At 37.3% G+C, this 17,274-nt stretch overlaps 1 protein-coding gene across 4 annotated transcripts; it reads right to left on the bottom strand.

The window, feature by feature from the left end:
- Positions 1-875: 875 nt before the first annotated feature.
- impdh2 (IMP (inosine 5'-monophosphate) dehydrogenase 2) lies at positions 876-15,611 on the bottom strand. Of its 4 annotated transcripts, none has more exons than XM_036579103.1 (15): positions 15,227-15,611; positions 13,435-13,483; positions 13,057-13,158; positions 12,752-12,826; positions 10,789-11,070; positions 10,425-10,512; positions 9,234-9,433; positions 9,052-9,142; positions 7,401-7,496; positions 6,797-6,868; positions 4,087-4,230; positions 3,597-3,741; positions 3,110-3,253; positions 2,468-2,551; positions 876-1,271 (listed from the first exon to the last, which is right to left on the bottom strand). In XM_036579103.1, exons 1-15 carry the CDS (start codon positions 15,322-15,324, stop codon positions 1,250-1,252), a joined length of 1,692 nt encoding a protein of 563 aa, XP_036434996.1. In that variant the 5' UTR covers positions 15,325-15,611; the 3' UTR covers positions 876-1,249. The 4 variants fall into 4 exon arrangements, with proteins under 4 accessions (XP_036434996.1, XP_036434998.1, XP_036434997.1 ...); XM_036579105.1 differs by having other exon boundaries at positions 10,789-10,995; positions 15,227-15,609; XM_036579104.1 differs by lacking the exon at positions 6,797-6,868 and having other exon boundaries at positions 15,227-15,609.
- Positions 15,612-17,274: the final 1,663 nt, after the last annotated feature.

Here is a 17,274-nt window from a genome sequence, read left to right as displayed (position 1 = left end):
TGGGGTAGGAGAGTCAGAGCACAGTATACTGCAGTGCATGCTGGGGACTGTAGTGCAGCGCACTGTGAAAGAGGCTAATATTAATAGAAAATTAAAATACTTCTACAGGCCAGATGGGATTGCGTGATCTGGCCCGCAGGCCTTGTGTTTGAACCATTTTAAGACAAATACTGCTGAAAGCATTTTTTAGTCTACAACTACATTTAAAGGGCCCATATCACTGAAAACCAAACTTTCCTTCTCATCTTGAAATAAAGGCTAAATGTAGTATGTACATTGTTAAAGTTTCAGAACATGAAAGTCCAGTTCATGCAGTCTATGAAAAAACTAAGCTGCAAAAACATCCCATTTTGAATTAATTGTTTTTGTGATGTCACAAAACACACAAGTAACTAGATGTCAGCCAGATAGTTTAGCCCCGCCCATTCACATTGAAATTATTATAAGTGTTTCACCCTGGACTGCTTTTTAAATACAACACACGGCAGCAAATCAGAATAGAGATCATTTACATACATCAGTCTTAAAGGCACAGTAACAAATACAACGTGTAATTGTATGGGTAAAAAATAGTGAGGGAAAAATTAATGACTATTTCGGTGCATAAAACTGTGCCAACATCATATGTGGATCTCAGGAAGGGTATAAGAAGGGCACTTTAATATGTCTGGAATTTGTCTAGTTGTTTAGTTGTGTCTCAACTCTACAGCAGAGAGAAATCAACCACAGCTCTACTTCCTCTTTTGCAAAGATCATGAATTATTCCGACCATTTTCTCAGAGCTTGACTGTCATGTGATCTGTTGGAGTGTTTGTGTCGAAGCTTGTTTGTATGCGTATCCATGCATGTACATCAAAACAAAGGACAACAAAACATTTTAGTGGAAAAAATGTATTATAATGAATATTATAATGAATGCAATTCATCACACATTTGGGGCAATTTCTGTTTCAAAAACAAACAGCATGACCTTAAACAAACTTTCTAACGTCCACACAGGCACACACACGGACACATGCACAGCTTCTCTCCCTGTTAAGAGGAAAGAAAGCTGGGAAGACAAAAAAGGGAAGTTGGAGGTTTTGAAATGGGCAGGATGGGTGCATCACTGTGTGTGTGTGCAAGCAAGTTTGGGTTTGTGTGCAAGGACGTATTTGAGATTTGGTAGTGGATCCGCATACAAAAGTGACTTTTTTTGTGCGCATTATTACACTCTAGGACTATGTGGTCTTGGCATTAGTCATCTTCTTTAGAACAGGCGTTTTTCGTAGCTGAAAGACAAGAATAAAAAATGTTAATAACAAACACTGAGATCTGTGCAAGTATGGTGTACTGGAGACATCTTCAGACAAAAGTGTGATTTCAGCAAAGACTACAATAGTGAAGTGGAACCACTAGGGGTCACTGTTATTAGCAATACTAATGTTGCAAACCTTTGGCAACAACAAAAATCTCTTTGTGAGACTAAACGGCTAAGTTAACATAAAATCAAGTGGCCAGATGGACATAAAAAAGCTGATTATTAAGGACATTTCGGTCTAAAATAAGAAAACATCAAGACCAGTCAATTATCTTAAAATAATTGGGAATATCTGCACAAAAGGTTAAGTTATATAGGTCCATACTTCTAGATTCACAGCTATATGGGTTATTCTCATGAACATGACAAATATTGAAGCATGACAGACACTGAGACCTAACAAAAATGAAAATGAATAAAACTTTATTCTTTTTGGAAATACAAATGAGGATGCTCAGTTAATTACAATAATTAAAAATAACTAGCGTTATTAATAATAAACCTGAAATTTACATTTGATTGTAAATGTATTTTTAGTAACACTTTTCAATTTAACTGACTCATTTTGAACATAAATCTGTAAATAATGTTTTTTCCCTCAACTTTTCTTTTCACATTCTGTATACTGTTGTCACATTATTTTAAAGCTAATTATTAAAATATACATATTTTGCGAAATATAGTATTTTGCAATTTTATCTCACTATGGCTACACATTGGCAACCAGATTTTTCTTTTTACATTTTGATGTTTTGGTCCACTTCCTTACAGTTTTCAAGAAAAATATGGAGTAGAGAGTTACAATTTAACAGTAACAGTAATAAGTCCATTTTTTCTAATCAAAAAAAAAGTGAACAAAGAAACATAATAAATATCTGCAATAAATGAGAAACACATATGTGGACACGTACGATGATGAGAATTAGGGTAAAAAAATTAATAATAAAAAAACTGAAAAATGAACAACTCTGAATGCTGTTCCATATTGAGCCCCTACTGATCTACTAAATTATGTGAATATTGTTTATCTGATCATACTTATGACACTCAAATATTTATGGGCACGTTTGGAGGCGGTTTTCACGAAAATAACCCATTTGTATAATACATCATTCATACAGTTAGGATGATCATCTCAGAATGTACTGTGGTGTAGCATTTCAGTACCTGTGCAGACTGTGAACTCCTCCTTCCATCTGAGCAGATAAAGTTCTCTTTTCAAATTTCAGATCACCAGAATACATCATTGCCCTGAGAAAGACAGAGAAAAAGTGAGACAGGGAGGAAACGAGAGATAGAGAGAGAAGGAGATAAAAAAGAAAATATAAAATACAGAATATTCAAGTTTTTGTTCATGCATGCATGTTCCTTTTGAGTGCCTTTTCCAAAAAATGTACCTTTTGATGTCTAGATTTATTATTTAATTCAGCAATAACTAAATGCAATGTTGATACAAATATGATAAACTAGACATCAAAAGGTACTTTCTTTTTTAGAAATAAGTTAAATAAATAATGTATTTATGATAATTTTTGGTTTTTATGCTTCAGAATTTGAACCTTTGAAATAGGCATTCTGGAAATTAGTTTTATTAAATTAAATTCATTCTCAATGTTTTATAGCTTTCTCAGTCATTATGGAATCATCTATATCCCTGTTCATCGACCCAGACACATCCACATTAACTTATTAACTGCCTATAAACTATTCAAAAGCAAAGAATTTGTAGCAGTTAAAGAGTTTTAACAGTGATTCCGAACTTTAGGAAACTATAGTATATGATAGCCTTATGTACTGCTGTATGTGTACCTGAGTTGTGTGAGACTCTTGGCTCCTATGTCCTGGCAGGAGTGCTGTATTCCAGCATGGAGGTAGGGAACAAACTTATGGATGGAGCCTTTATCCTGTACCGCTCCTGATACACCCTGAGCTACTTTAATCTTATCACTTTCACTGAAAGAGAGAGAGAGAGAACATAAATATTTGTGCACACACTTCACCACAGGATCACTCAACCTGAAATATCTGAAGGTTTAGTATAAAAGACTCTCAGACTAGTTATTGCCTCGTCTGGAGTCTGGAATAAGCTTCGTGTGTGGCAAACTTACAGTTGATAAGTTATTTGAACAATGAGGTTTAGAAGTGAAACAATTTGTACAGTGGTTTTCTAGAAAGCACTGAGGAACACAAATGTGTGTTCAAGAGAGTGAATGAGAAATCATTTTTTTAAACTGACTGATGGTTAATATGGGACAGCGATCATGATGTTGCATAGGTGTGTCTGACTGTGCAATACCTAAAATATCTGGTCTGTGAGCCCAGGTTCTTGTCCATGGCGTCGAGCGAGCCCATGCCTCTGTACTTCTTCAGTCTGATTCCATCTGAGAAGAAATATTCACCAGGAGCCTCGCTGGTGGCTGCAAGTAAAGACCCCATCATCACTGAAATAGAGACAGACAGAGAGGGTAAATACCAACAATGAAATACTTACTGAAAGCAATAAGCCTTAGAAATGGGTATGCTTTTAAAAATAGGTGCCACAAATGGTTCTTGGAGTGGTGCCACAGCTCTCCCACAATTAAAACAGAAATTTGTCAGTGTCAAGAGCCTTTTAAAGGTTCTATATGAAGTTAAAAGTTTGTCCTAGAATCTTTACATTATATTGAGGTTCTTCAAACCTTTTAAAAAAGAGTTCCTTACACTGAAAGGTTCTTTAGGGAAACAAAAGAGGTTCTTCTATGGCATCGCACAACACTGCTTTCTGACTCACTTGCTTAGCGCCTTACCTGTGGACGCCCCCAGAGCGAGGGCTTTGGCGATGTGCCCAACTGTCTGAATGCCTCCATCTGCAATGACAGGCACTCCAAACCGTCGAGCGTACTCAGATACCTTATAAACAGCTGTAGCCTGTGGCCTGCCACACGCCAGCACTGAGAGAGAGAGCGAGAGAGAATTAGATTAGTGTACACTTATCCACAGCAGATTAACTCTCATACACATGCAGTACTGCGAAAAAGTCTTTGCAACCTCTGAAAAAAATTTGATAAATAATTTTTACATTTTATATATTTTTAAATTTTTTTTCTTCTTCCGCTGCTGTCGGAAGAAAACCTCGCATCTCCATTTTTGTCGTTTTCCAGTTTTTGACAATCTGAAAATGCCTGTTACCCTTTACATAGTGTGTAAATCATGAAGAATGGACCAAAAAAACATCCCAAAATGACTTGGGGGGGGGAGGAGTCTGGTTCCATTTCCTTTTCCTAAAAGTTCCTTTTCCTAAAAGTTATTTTGGAGATACGAGATATATATCTTTTTTAAGCATCAACAGTACAATAAATACAAATATAAACATTACAATAGTTACTCTCTGCATTTACCACTGAACACAAGGGCCTGTCTCACAAAGCACACTGTTTCCTAACTAAATTTCAGCTTCACAAATGCAACTTCTTGTTTTCAAAGGCAGTTAACTACTATTTGCATATAAATGCAAGCTGTTTTTGATGAGAAGCAAATCATGAGAAACATGGAGTAGCTAACCTTTCTGGAAGAAATGCAATTATAAACGGCAACACTGTCACTACTGCCAATGTGTTAACAGAGGTGGTGCTTCTGTTGCTACAATTACTTTACATATTGCACTAAATATTAATATTTACAGAGTGTGATTTCTTGCTCCTTTGCTGAGAAGCAGTATTTCACTAAATTGTCTGTCACAAAGAGGGCAGCCACATAGTAACATTCTTTTCTCTTTTTTGATGGTTTGATTTTATGTATTAAAAAAGTTAACAGCCAATGACTTGCAGCAATTTATAAAAAAAAAGCTGTTTCTGATCCAAAATCCCATACATAGAAGATTAGGTGTGCAACAGAAGTTGCCATGGCAATGAAGCCCAATAAAAAGTGAGCCACTGTCATTACAGAAAATTCAGGGTTAGACCGATCTAAGTTTAAAATGAGCTGGCTAAGCAAGAAATTCTGCTGGTGGTGGAATTTAACAAGTCATTTCAATAGGTGGACGGCACTGAGAAGAGGAATCAAACCTGTGTTCTTCTAACAACTTCACAAGATTTTGTGACCATAATAATACAAATACTACTACTACTAGTACTACTACTACCACTAATAATAATAATAATAATAACAATAATAATAAAAATAATTGTTTGTATTCATTTTTATTTATATTTATATTATATAGAGCCGCCCAGATCAATATATATATAGTTTTTCCTTGACTGACTTTTCCCCAGTACTGTACACTCACTCATACCCACCTCATTTCACACACATGCATAAGGAAAAATGTGGCCTCTTTCTTAGCATATGCTCAGAAGCAGCATGTGCCTTTAGTCCACATTCATCAAACACGCACTAGTGATCAGTTTGGAGCTGAACTGGTATGAGATGAGATGAGGACTCGATCCCTCCAATGAACAAAACTAAATGAAGTTTGCAGTAAAAATGTCAGCGTGCTTAACGTCTGCACCGACATATTGATGAGAGGACATCCCAGTGGAAACAAAAATGGGAAGATAAATAAAGAAAAAATGAGTTAAAATGTGTAATCACTGCATGTGTTAGATCTATCTGTTAGATGTTTAATGTGACCTGGTAGCACTCTGCTCTATCCAGAATATAACCGCAAAATCATTTTTTTGACAACCCTTTCCCGGCACCCCACAGCTCAGTCATATTATTATTCAGAGTCATTTGATCTGCGCTTCAACTGCACTTGTCCAGTTGCATTTCAGAGGGTTTGTGGGTAATGTAGGCAGAGACAGAGGGGTTGTCAAAGACTGGCTGACAGGTTAGTCAGACAATTACAAGCATCCAAAACCCCAAAAACCCAAACATCAGCCACAACTACTACTACTGATGCAGAGCTGTTAGCCAATCAGTGCAGCAGGCTGTGAAAGAAAGGAGGGCGGAGTAGTAGTACTGAGTAGGGCCCAACCGATAAAATCAGCTGATGTTCCACGGATTTGTCGGTATCAGTGAAAATGCCGCCTAAAACACTAAAGTTCTTTTATATTGTTACAAACAAGCAGCACTAATGTTCTTAATGTTGGTCAAATGAGTCCAAACCAAAAAAATAAAAAAATAAAAAAAAACTTTGTGAAGGAAACTGATGAAAACTATTGAAATAACCCTTATGAATTCTGGCAAGCTCCACCCCCGGTGCTACAATATTTATATTTACATATAAACATTTATTTAAGATTTTGTGTGATGTTTACTAAGAACTGACAATCATTTAACATTTATCATTTTACAGTTGACAACTGACCATCAATCAACAGCTGACAATCAACAATCATAAGGCAATCAACTTAAATTACTGTCTGTTTAGCGTCTGACCACCTAAAATGAAATCGCCAGATGTTATTGGCTATCGCAATTTCCTTAAAATTAGTATTGGACAATTTTCTTATCGGTTGGGCCCTAGTACTGACTCAAAAGGAGCCCGGTTTAGGGGTTTTAGGAGGGACTTACTGGAGTATCCCGTTACAGTGGTTGGGCTTTTGGGGCTGTGGACCTTTATATCAGGAGGTACACTAAGAGGAGCTAGAATAAATAAAGAAAGAAAGCAAGACAGCGAAGGAGAGGCAGATGAAAGAGAGGAGTTTGGTGTAAAGAGAGTGAGAAAAAAATGAAGACAGAAGGAGGCAGGATGGACAGAAATCGAAGGACAGTAAGAAACAGGAAAAGACATGAATGACGAAAAGAGATAAACAAGAATGTACAGAGATTAAACACAAAAGTATGACGAGAACGAAAAGAAAAGAGAGAAGGAGGAAAGAGAAACAGGAATAAGTAAAGACAAGAAAAATTTAAGATGCCACAGGAACTGATGCCCACAGGAAGGTTTTGTCAGGGCCAGCTAGATTTTCCTGAAATCTCAAATAAGACCTACTTACTCTCATTCTCTTCATAGTAAGATATCCCTCATCTGCTTAAAAACATGTAGCAGATATAATTTAACAAAAATTAATTTAAGAATATTTGCGGGAAAAAAAAATAAATAAATAAATCACCTACACTTCGTGGGGTGGACTGAACACCTACGGAATCCATAGCTCGTGATTAGGGCACTCACCTTCCTGTGTAATGCAAATGGAACCACTGCCCATGCCCACTCTCAGAGCGTCAACGCCCGCGTCAATCAAATTCTTTGCCTGAGCTGCTGTCACCACTGAGACAGAAAAGAGAAAGAGAGTTTAAAAAGTCACTTACACCAACGCCTACATTTTTTGTTTAGCTATATATAGGTGTTTGAGGCTTTATTATAACAGAATATTAACCCCTAGAAATCATTGCTTAAAATATTAAAAGTATTTTGTAAGCATTTGGCAAATATTACTCAAAGTTTATTGAAAGAAATTCTGGTGAAAGTGTATTTGTGAGTAGAAGAGGAGATATTTTATTATGTTTCAATTTTTGCCATGTTTGTCACTGTCTGACATAGAAACAGGAAAACATTAGAAGTGCAGACTTAACCTGTCAATAAAGAATGTGAATTTAACAAAAATTTAATGCATTTTGTTGCTCACAATGCACACAGTAATATAATTAGATATGAAAATTATAGTACTAGAATAATACTTCTGCCTGCAACTGTTTAACTTGATTTCCACTATTATCTTATTTAATTATTTTTTTCCCATTTATTTTTGTTTTATTTAATTATTATTCATATTCTTGTTTTATTATTATTTCAGTCATTTTAATTCATTTTAGTTTCCTTTTCTGAATTTATCCTCCTTTTGTTTTATTTATCTTTTGATTTTTTAACTTTTACATTTTAGTTATGCTTTGATTATTGTTTTATATTTTCTACTTTTTTATGTATTTTTATTATTAATGTTTCTTTTTTTATACTTATCTGATTTGGGTCATTTTCTATTATATTTACTTTTATTATTTTATATGTTCTTACACATTATCAATCCCTTTTTCCTGTATCAACTCAGCAACATTGTAAATCAGGGTCACCCTCAATGTTCTCCGAGGTTAAATAACGGCTGATTGGCTGATACTTGGACTTCTAAAGGTCCTTTTCCCCCCACATTCATACAAAAAAATGGGTACAGAACAGCATGTACCAAGTCTGGCCAACTTCTGCCATCTAATGGTTTAATTGCGCTGTTGCCATCTGAGACATTTATTTCAACCGGCTCACAAAAGTAGCATTATTATGCCATAACAGCAGGTGGAGACATGTCTGACTGATCTCTATGAGCTAGTCACCCTCTCTGTGTGCTTACAAGAACAGTGTTTGTATTTTAGTAAAAGGCAGATCTGTTATTTATCTTAGACAACTATATTGTGTGCAAAGCATCATAGCTGAAAGTACTTGCACTGCTTGTAGTCCAAAACTTGACCTCTAAATTGTTTTTATATCAGATATTTAAAATTTATATCAATATTTAAAATTGCAAGAGATGCAATTTTGATTATCTCCAATATTATTACCCTATATTATTCAACAATGTTTTAAGTGGGGAAATTTAATTTAACGCAGTTCATGAACTGGCAATCTGGCACAATATGGTCAGTGTTCTAGCTTCAAGCCTGAAAAAATGCATGTGCTGGTCATCTTGTCAAAATATAAATTAAACATTTAAACATGTTAAAAAATATATTTAAATTGCAATCTTAATATTTGTCAGGAAAAAATCCACAATTAGAAATTTTCCTTGAATCATTCAGCCCTATTATTCACACATTAGTGTGTGCTGTGAACCTACCATTGCCCCCTACAACCTGCAGGTTGGGGTATTTCTCCTTTATGTATTTGATCAGGTTGATCTGGAAGATTGAATTTCCCTGGGAAGAGTCCTGTTAGACAGGAAAAAAGGATCTAACATGAACATTTAAAAAAATCAGAGAAATGAAATACCGAAGGGCACGCATGCGCAAACACACTCACCAGTACAACCACATCTACACCAGCCTGCACGAGCAGGTCAAGTCTGTATTTGTCGTCGTTGTGAGTTCCTATGGCAGCACCACAGAGCAGCTGCTTGCGCGAGTCTTTGGAGGCCAGAGGGAAGTCTCTGTTTTTCTTCAAGTCTGTGCGAGCAATGATGGCCACTAAACAGCCCTCCTCATTCACTATGGGCAGCTTTCCTGGAAGAGGATTGAGCCAAGTCAATGTTTGAGAGAGTGATGACACCAACAGAGGCCATGTGACTGTACAGGCTTTCAGAGTTTAAGCTCTTGAACTCTAGGCTTATTAATCAGTTATTAATCTTAAATCTTACTATTAATAAGTCACTACAATTAGTTATATAGTTAAAGTACTACAAAACTAATATATAAGACATGTGGTTAAGAGAGTGAGGAACTTAAGTCTGGCCATCCGAATCTTTAGGGTTGAAAGGAAAAGTCCACCAAATTTATGCATAATTTAATCACAGATTCATTTACTATCCAAAATCACCAGCAAATCTACGTGTCTTAAGAGATTTTGTATGCAAAGAATGTAATAGCAAATTAGTGGTAAATCAGAAAAAAATAGTTCTCCTTTGGGAACTATTTTACCTTATAGAGCTCTGCATCTGATCTCACAACTATTGTAAAACAATGTCTCAGGTATTAGGCTGGACATTCAGAACCATTTAATGTAATAATGTTCTGTGAGGGAGCTTTTAGAGGCATTTAACTGGTTCCTATCACCACCCCTGTGAACAATTCAGACTCGGTTCTCTGGAACATTTCACATCAAACCACTAAGTGACTTTGTTTACATCTTAATGCAATAACTGAATTATGCAGAAATTTAGAAAAATCTGTGGAATTCCACCTTAGGGGTACACTGCTACTGGACAAAACCTTGTATATTCATTTCTGTCTTAATTTGGAAATGCCAGCTGCCTTTGCCTCACAATTTCACAACAAACAGACCAACAGAAATGGTCCAAATGAACTTAGAATGAAATCTGATCCCATTAACTTACACTGAATAGTAGAAATGCTTTTTCCATCTCTTGTGCCGTTACTTTTTTAGAGCCACAAGCTTTTGTTCCAACAGTGACAATATTTGAAATGTCGGTTCATATCAGTGAAATTCGAATATATAATTAGCCTACAAATTAATACTGTGTGTCATTTTTTATACCTTTTTTACTTCTCTGAAGGATCTCATTGGCCTCCTTTAGCGTCACTCCAGCAGGAGCTACGACAAGATCCTCCCTCCTCGTCATCACCTAAAACAGAGAGACCAAGCACAAGCATGTCAGCTTAACAGAATGAATATCAGTCAAACAATACATAAAATAAAGAAAGATATTTTATGGATCACTTCTGCATTTTGTCGCTGTTGTAACAATACTTGTGACTTATTAACTTTAATGTAAGTTAAAGCTGCATCATGTAAGATTTTCTTTGTTAAATGTAGGATTTCTGAGTCAGGAGATGCTAAACAAAGCAAAGCTATGTAATTTATTCTCTGTTTCTCTCACTTATGGATGTGCTGCTCCTACCTCGCTGAGTGGAAGGTCATGCTCCTCCCCCTTCAGGAAGTCAATGTCTCGGGATGAGATGATGCCCACAAGTCGGCCGCCCATTTGTCCGTTGTCCGTGATGGGAATGCCACAGAACCCATGCCGCGCTTTCGCCTGGAAGACGTCTCGCACATGCTCGTTGGGACTCATCACCACGGGGTCTGTAATAAAGCCCTGCTCGTACCGCTGGGGGTTGGGGAAACAGGAGAATTCAGGATAGGGGAAAGAGTGGATGATGGGAGTAGAAGGCAAGGGTAGCAGCTATTAGGCAGGGAAATACCACAAGGAATCACTAGAGGCACCAGGACACAATATTATCACAATACTTGAGCCATGATATAATTTTACTGCAATTTTTTCATGTCAAGTATCATAATATATATAGAAAAATCGCTTTGTAATTGTAAATTCTATCTATGTTTGTCTAGTAAGTTCTTCCTATTGTTACGTATTTATCAAGTTACATTATCCAGAGCCACAGACAGTGGTGGTAAACGTAGTGTTAGGACTCTACTCCACAAACTATATTATTGTAGCAGTTGCATTCCTTCCTGAATGAGGAATCAAATCACAGCTCCCCTGTGTGTGGAGGCCCCCAATGATAGAAGCCTTGGTCTCACCAGAAAGGGAAAAAAAATTCAGTGCCACCTTGTGGACTAAGAATAGGAAGAATAAGACATTATTATTTTGTTTTTTTTTTTTACCCAAAGTATCGTGATACTATAGTGTATTGATCTTTTCCCCACACCTAAAGGAAACACCACAAGGAATCACTAAGGAATTCAACAAAGCAGCAAATCTAAAGATGAAAGAACAGAAATACACATACTGAGACATTACAGAAATAAACATACAGATAAATAGCAGGGATGGGTATTTTTACCATTTTTGCTATTAGAATATACACATTTTAAAATTCATCGTACTAACATTATATTGTTATAAAAAAAAGAAAACAATAAAGGTTTAACATTTATAACATACAGCTTTAGCTTAACGTAGGGCTGTAAACTTTCACACAACTAGCTGCTGTTTGCAAGTTGCATGAAACATAAGTTCCTTGCAACTTGTCTGTCACACAAAGCAATTAAAAAAATGATCAAATGCATATGGAACACATTCAATTATGCCAATAGTAAGCAAGATTAGTACCTAGTATTATTCATATCGCTGCTGTCGGAACAAAACCATGTATCTCCAAAATGAGAACATTACAGGAGAAGCAAAAAACATACTCTCTTTTTAATGTGAGTCAATGGAACCAGACTTTTTTCCAAGTCATTTTGGGTCATTTCTTTTGGTTCATTCATCATGATATTTACATACAATGTAAAGGACAACAGGCATTTTCAAATTATGTCAAAAACTGAAAAACGACAAAAATTGAGATACAAGGTTTTGTTCCGACAGCAGTGATGTATTGTGTTGCTATGGCTGCATAAAGTCATCTGATGAGTTATTTAACCTACATTTTCATCTGTGTATCAATTTAATGTCAAGAGAGTAGAAAACTATTTACTTAGCTACACAGATCAAGTTACAGTAGGCTAACAAAGTAAAACAAACATTGGCATAATCAGCCTTGCAAGCAGCTGTCATTAATTTTAGCTGCCTAACTCACTAGCTCACTCAGCTCATGGTTATCAGCAAACAAGCAAAATTATTCCAAGAGAATAATCATATTTTTTTTCCACATGAGTCATGTTCTCAATGGATCTTTCATCAAACATTTCCAAAGTTGTTGACAGTTGCAACTGTTGTAGCTTAGTTTCAAATAAGTTTCAGTGAAGTTGCATGACACTTTAGATTATGTAATATAAAGAAATTTTGTAAATTTCAAGCAAATAAAGAAAGAATGATAACAGACGTGTAGGAAAAGCAAAAAGATACAGCAAATGAGCTAAAAGACAGATCAGATAAGAAGAACTGAGGAGAAATTTACCTTGACCTTCCTCACTTCATTGGCCTGGAATTCTGGTGTGCAGTTATGGTGGATGAAGCCAATACCGCCAGTCAGCTACAGCACACAACATAAACCCTTTACAATAGAAACTATAACAGTTTTGCAATAATAGCTTAATGACATGGTACTTAATGATTTTATTAATGCATTAACAACATAGTAATTAAAATTACATTAATGTAACCAAGGAATAAATAAACAGCTTAGAGCTTGACATTTTAGCTCACTATAAAAATTACAGCTATAATTAAAATATTCTTATTTATGTTCTGTGCAAATCTTACAGCCATGGCAATGGCCATCCCTGACTCAGTGACTGTATCCATGGGCGATGAAACCAGCGGCGTCTTTATGGTGATCTGTTTGGTCAGTGCTGATGTCAGGTCCTACAGAGATAACCAATCCAAAAAATGAGGCAGTAATTGGATGGGCCTGGTCACTTTTTACTAATACTTAATTATTAATAATATTTTTGACTTCTATGTATATTTTGGATGCATAACATTTGTCCAAAATACATGTATTGTGCATGTTTTCCTTATTATGTGACGTGTAGGCTGGACCATGTAAATCAAGCCCACCTTACAGCTTACAGAATGAGTGTGGAAATGTTCCAGAATTGATCCTAGAATTCTTCAAATGATCTCTCATGCTGTACTTACCACCTGGTCAGCTGTGAAGTCAATGTAGCCTGGGAGAATCAGGAAGTCGCTGAGAAAAGATAAGAATGAGGGGTGGGCCTTAACCTCATGACACAGGAGAGAGGATGTTTAACACTGTCAGACAAACAATTAAACCTACAGCCAAACAACCATCATAATATCCTCTATCAGTAAATATTTCCCCAGAGGTCTACTTATGTTTGTGGGGTTTTAGGCACTAAAAACAACTCATTTTTACAAGATCATGTTTTCCAACCTATCTTAATCGCTTACTATTAAGTAGGCCGACATATGTAAATGATCTCAGTTCTGCCCTGTATCATGACTAAACATTACTTTTAACTTCAGCTCGAATGGGTGAATTTAAACTGCTGTAGACTAAAAAAGCTGATGTATGTAAATGTGTTAGTATCTGTGACACCACAAAAAACAGTGAGTTTAAAACAGATACTACACACACTGAGGAGTGAATGGTACCTTTTGATGTAATGGCATTTACATACTAAATCAAACTCTCAAGGAAAAAGTCTGGTTTTCTATGATAGGCACCATGAGTTGGTCCAGCGAGATAGCATGTGCTTGTGCAGAATATCCCTACTGCGACAGGGAAATGCTAAGCACTTTCTGGAATAAACTGACCACTGATGGAATCTGTAACGTGAAACCTCATTTCACTTCAGAAGACTCTGCGCAGTTGGCGTAACCATGATTAGCAGGTAAACAAACACGAAACCCTCTTGCAAAAGAGGTGACAAAAGATCAGTGGAGAAACAGAGAAACTTGACTCTGGCTTAGAAGCACCAAAGTCCTCCTGCAGTTTTGTTCCTAAGCCGTGCATGTTTGGGGATTGTGATCAGCAGACTGCTCTTTCAAAGGAGCGTGACTGCTTAACAGGGAAAGACTATCACTGTGTGACTTAGTAACCAAGTGGCCATTTGAATGGGAGATTCTAGGACGCACAATCCAGCTAGTATAAGACTTTATACAGCTATAAAACACACAGGGGGACCCCAAGTCTGCCCTAGTGACACATATTTGTAAGAAATTATTAACTTACATGCAACAGTGTCTAGTTTCAAGACAGCCAGCCAGACCACAAGCTGACAGTACTACTCAGTTACATTTATCTGTAGAACTAGATGCCTGGCTACTTGACAACACACTTGCATAAATAGTTCTTTGTATGTTGTAATGGTTCTTCAGACTGTGTTGTACATGGCTCTATCTAGAACCATTTTGAAAATGGTTTTATATAGCAACAAAAAAAGGTTCTTCTACTGTGACGATGTTGAGCTTGTAACAATAGAAGAAGCCTTTTTGGTGCTTTACAGTACAGTTTTCGAAATGGTTCTTTATAGAACTCAGGGTTCTATGGAGAATCATTGCCTTTACTAAAGAACCCTTGAAGAACCATCTGTTTAAAAGTGTTGTCCTTTGTAACTGGTGGTGCCGGTGTAGTTTTTTCCCAACATCTAAGTAACTTCTTTATCCACCTGTCAACCTAAATTTGACGCATGCGCAGATACCACAGTTAGCGTTACTGAATGGTCTTAAGTGTCAAAAGTGATTCCTGAGAGCTGTTTTTCTTAAAACTAGTGAAATGTTATATTTTAACATGCATGGAAAGCATGAACACACTCATGGAAATGGTATGAAGGGTTTTACTCCTCAGCAGTAAGCTAAATTCGCTCAATTTGCGCCACTGAGAAAACTAAAGAAGTGAAGCTTCCACCGCTGACGTTGACTCTTCTAGCCGGCTCGCTCTACAGACACCCTCCCTGCTATACCGTACTTGTATGTGAGGCCGTCGCCGCAGTTGAAGAGCTGCTGCCCGGTAAGACCATCTTCAGGCACATAACCCGTCTGCCCGCTGATCAGGTAGTCCGCCATGGCGCATAAACAGCGAAATATCCTAAACTTCTAAGCGGAGATCAAACGTGGTGCAGGACGAAGTGAACTAGTCCGGCTACGTGATGCAGTCCGACACACAGAGCGCAGCTGTCAGCAGAAAGCTCCAGAATTCACCTTCCTGGAGCGGATTTCGGGATGATCGGGGGTCTCTATTTTCATCGGAGCCCTATTTGAGAGTCAGCCCCGGCTCCGTGGTGCACACTACAACAGCACGTGTCTATCTAAAGCGTGACCTTGCGCTCCGCCGCTTTATATAAACTACTGCATCTGCGTCACATCCGCATTAAGGCTCGACTCGACCCTCAGCATTTCCCGGCCATATAGGCTGCGTCCAAAACCACATGAAACACTCGGCACACTATGGCTGCGTCCCAAACTGCATACTACCATCAGAGTGTCAAAAACAGAAGTCCATTCATTAGTGCAGTATGTGGTTCTGGACGCAGCGTTTGTGTGCTTTACTGATGAACGGTGTTGTAATGTTTTGAACAGTAAACCATTCCACCAATTTTTAAAAATTTCTGTATAATTCAATTGCTGGAATGTAAAGTCATTCAGAGTGTTTTGGTGTAAAATGAGACTCATCTATTTACAGTGGTGGTGACAGAAACCAGGGGTTGCCATGTCTACAACAAAAATCTAGGCATTTTATTTACTATACAAATCCACCAGTGACCACCTGCACGTGTTTTATATGTAATGTTGATGGTGGGAAAATCGGAAAATAACACGTTTTCTTTTGGGTCTATGTTGCCTCATAACGTCCTGTATGTACCCCTCCGCCATGAAGTTATTTAAAAAGTGGGTTTTAAAAACAGAATCTTCTCAAAACTATCATAAAACTGTGTCTCAGACATCAGTCAGCGTATTCATACATTTCATGTAACGACTTTCTGTGCTTTTAGAGGTGGACGTCTGGTTCCTATCACCACCACTGTGAACAATTCTGACTCAGTAAGTTTCTCTAGAACTGAACATTTCACACCAAACCATTCTGGCAGACTTTGCTTACATCATAACCATATAATTATGCAGAAACTTTGAAAAGTTGGTGGAGTTCTTCTTTAACCACTTTCTTCGAATTGTTACGCATATTCGGTGCATTTCTTCTTTTTTTGCGCAGTTTCCAAGCGCTGAGGCAACTACAGGTATTTCCGTATGTGTTATTTAAAAACACACCCTTCCTCATGCAGGTGAATGAACACGCCCTGCCGAGTGTTCTAGTCTGGGGTGGAGTGCAGCTTTCCCCTATATCTTCAGCACACATGTGTCCAGTTCAGGGGGGCTTACGCAGGTTTAATTTTATCTCCGCCACACAGCGCTGACTATATTTGGCCCTCGTGAACAGACCTGAAAACGGGAACGCGCACTGCCAGCTGCATGTCCGAAATGGAGCGCTACACGCTTGTTCTCAGGTGTAGGACACACTATCCTCTTGCCTATCTAGTGCAGAATTCAAGTGCTTGTGGAATTGTATATTTAAATGTGCGAAAACCTTCTTGAATAAAGTACTGTGCAAATGTTTGAACACCTCTAGTCAAATTACGTTTTGTTAACTGAAATGAAACATCATCTCCAGGGAACAAACTAATATATGGCAGTTTTTCTGCTAAATTTATGTACACACATTATGTATATATATATATATATATATATATATATATATATATATATATATATACACCTAATGAAGATCTGCCTTCCTACATTGCAGAGTCTAGTTCCAATCACAATCTGCCACAACCTGCTCCAGCTATTGAACTTCCTCAGAAGTCCTTGATGGGCTGGATCAGATTCATTAGTGTTAGGTAAGGAGGAGGCAGCATTTTTGATGCAGGTTGGAACTAAACCCTGCAGGAAAGTACATCTCCAGAAGGAGGGTTGGTGACCACTGCTGAAGAGGATTTGTACTTGCTTTACAAAACATTA

This window comes from Colossoma macropomum, unplaced genomic scaffold, assembly GCF_904425465.1.
Source record: "Colossoma macropomum unplaced genomic scaffold, Colossoma_macropomum, whole genome shotgun sequence".
Classification (NCBI taxonomy): Eukaryota; Metazoa; Chordata; class Actinopteri; order Characiformes; family Serrasalmidae; genus Colossoma; species Colossoma macropomum.
The sequence above is the reverse complement of the archived record's forward strand: the minus strand, read 5'-3'. Positions and strand labels throughout refer to the sequence as shown.

Coding starts and splice junctions, on each gene's coding strand:
- impdh2 (XM_036579103.1), bottom strand. CDS start 15,324: ATGGCGGACTACCTGATCAGCGGGCAGACGGGTTATGTGCCTGAAGAT. Junction 13,159..13,434: donor ACTTCACAGCTGACCAGGTG/GTAAGTACAGCA, acceptor TTATCTCTGTAG/GACCTGACATCAGCACTGAC. Junction 11,071..12,751: donor ATGAAGTGAGGAAGGTCAAG/GTAAATTTCTCC, acceptor CCTGCCTAATAG/CTGCTACCCTTGCCTTCTAC.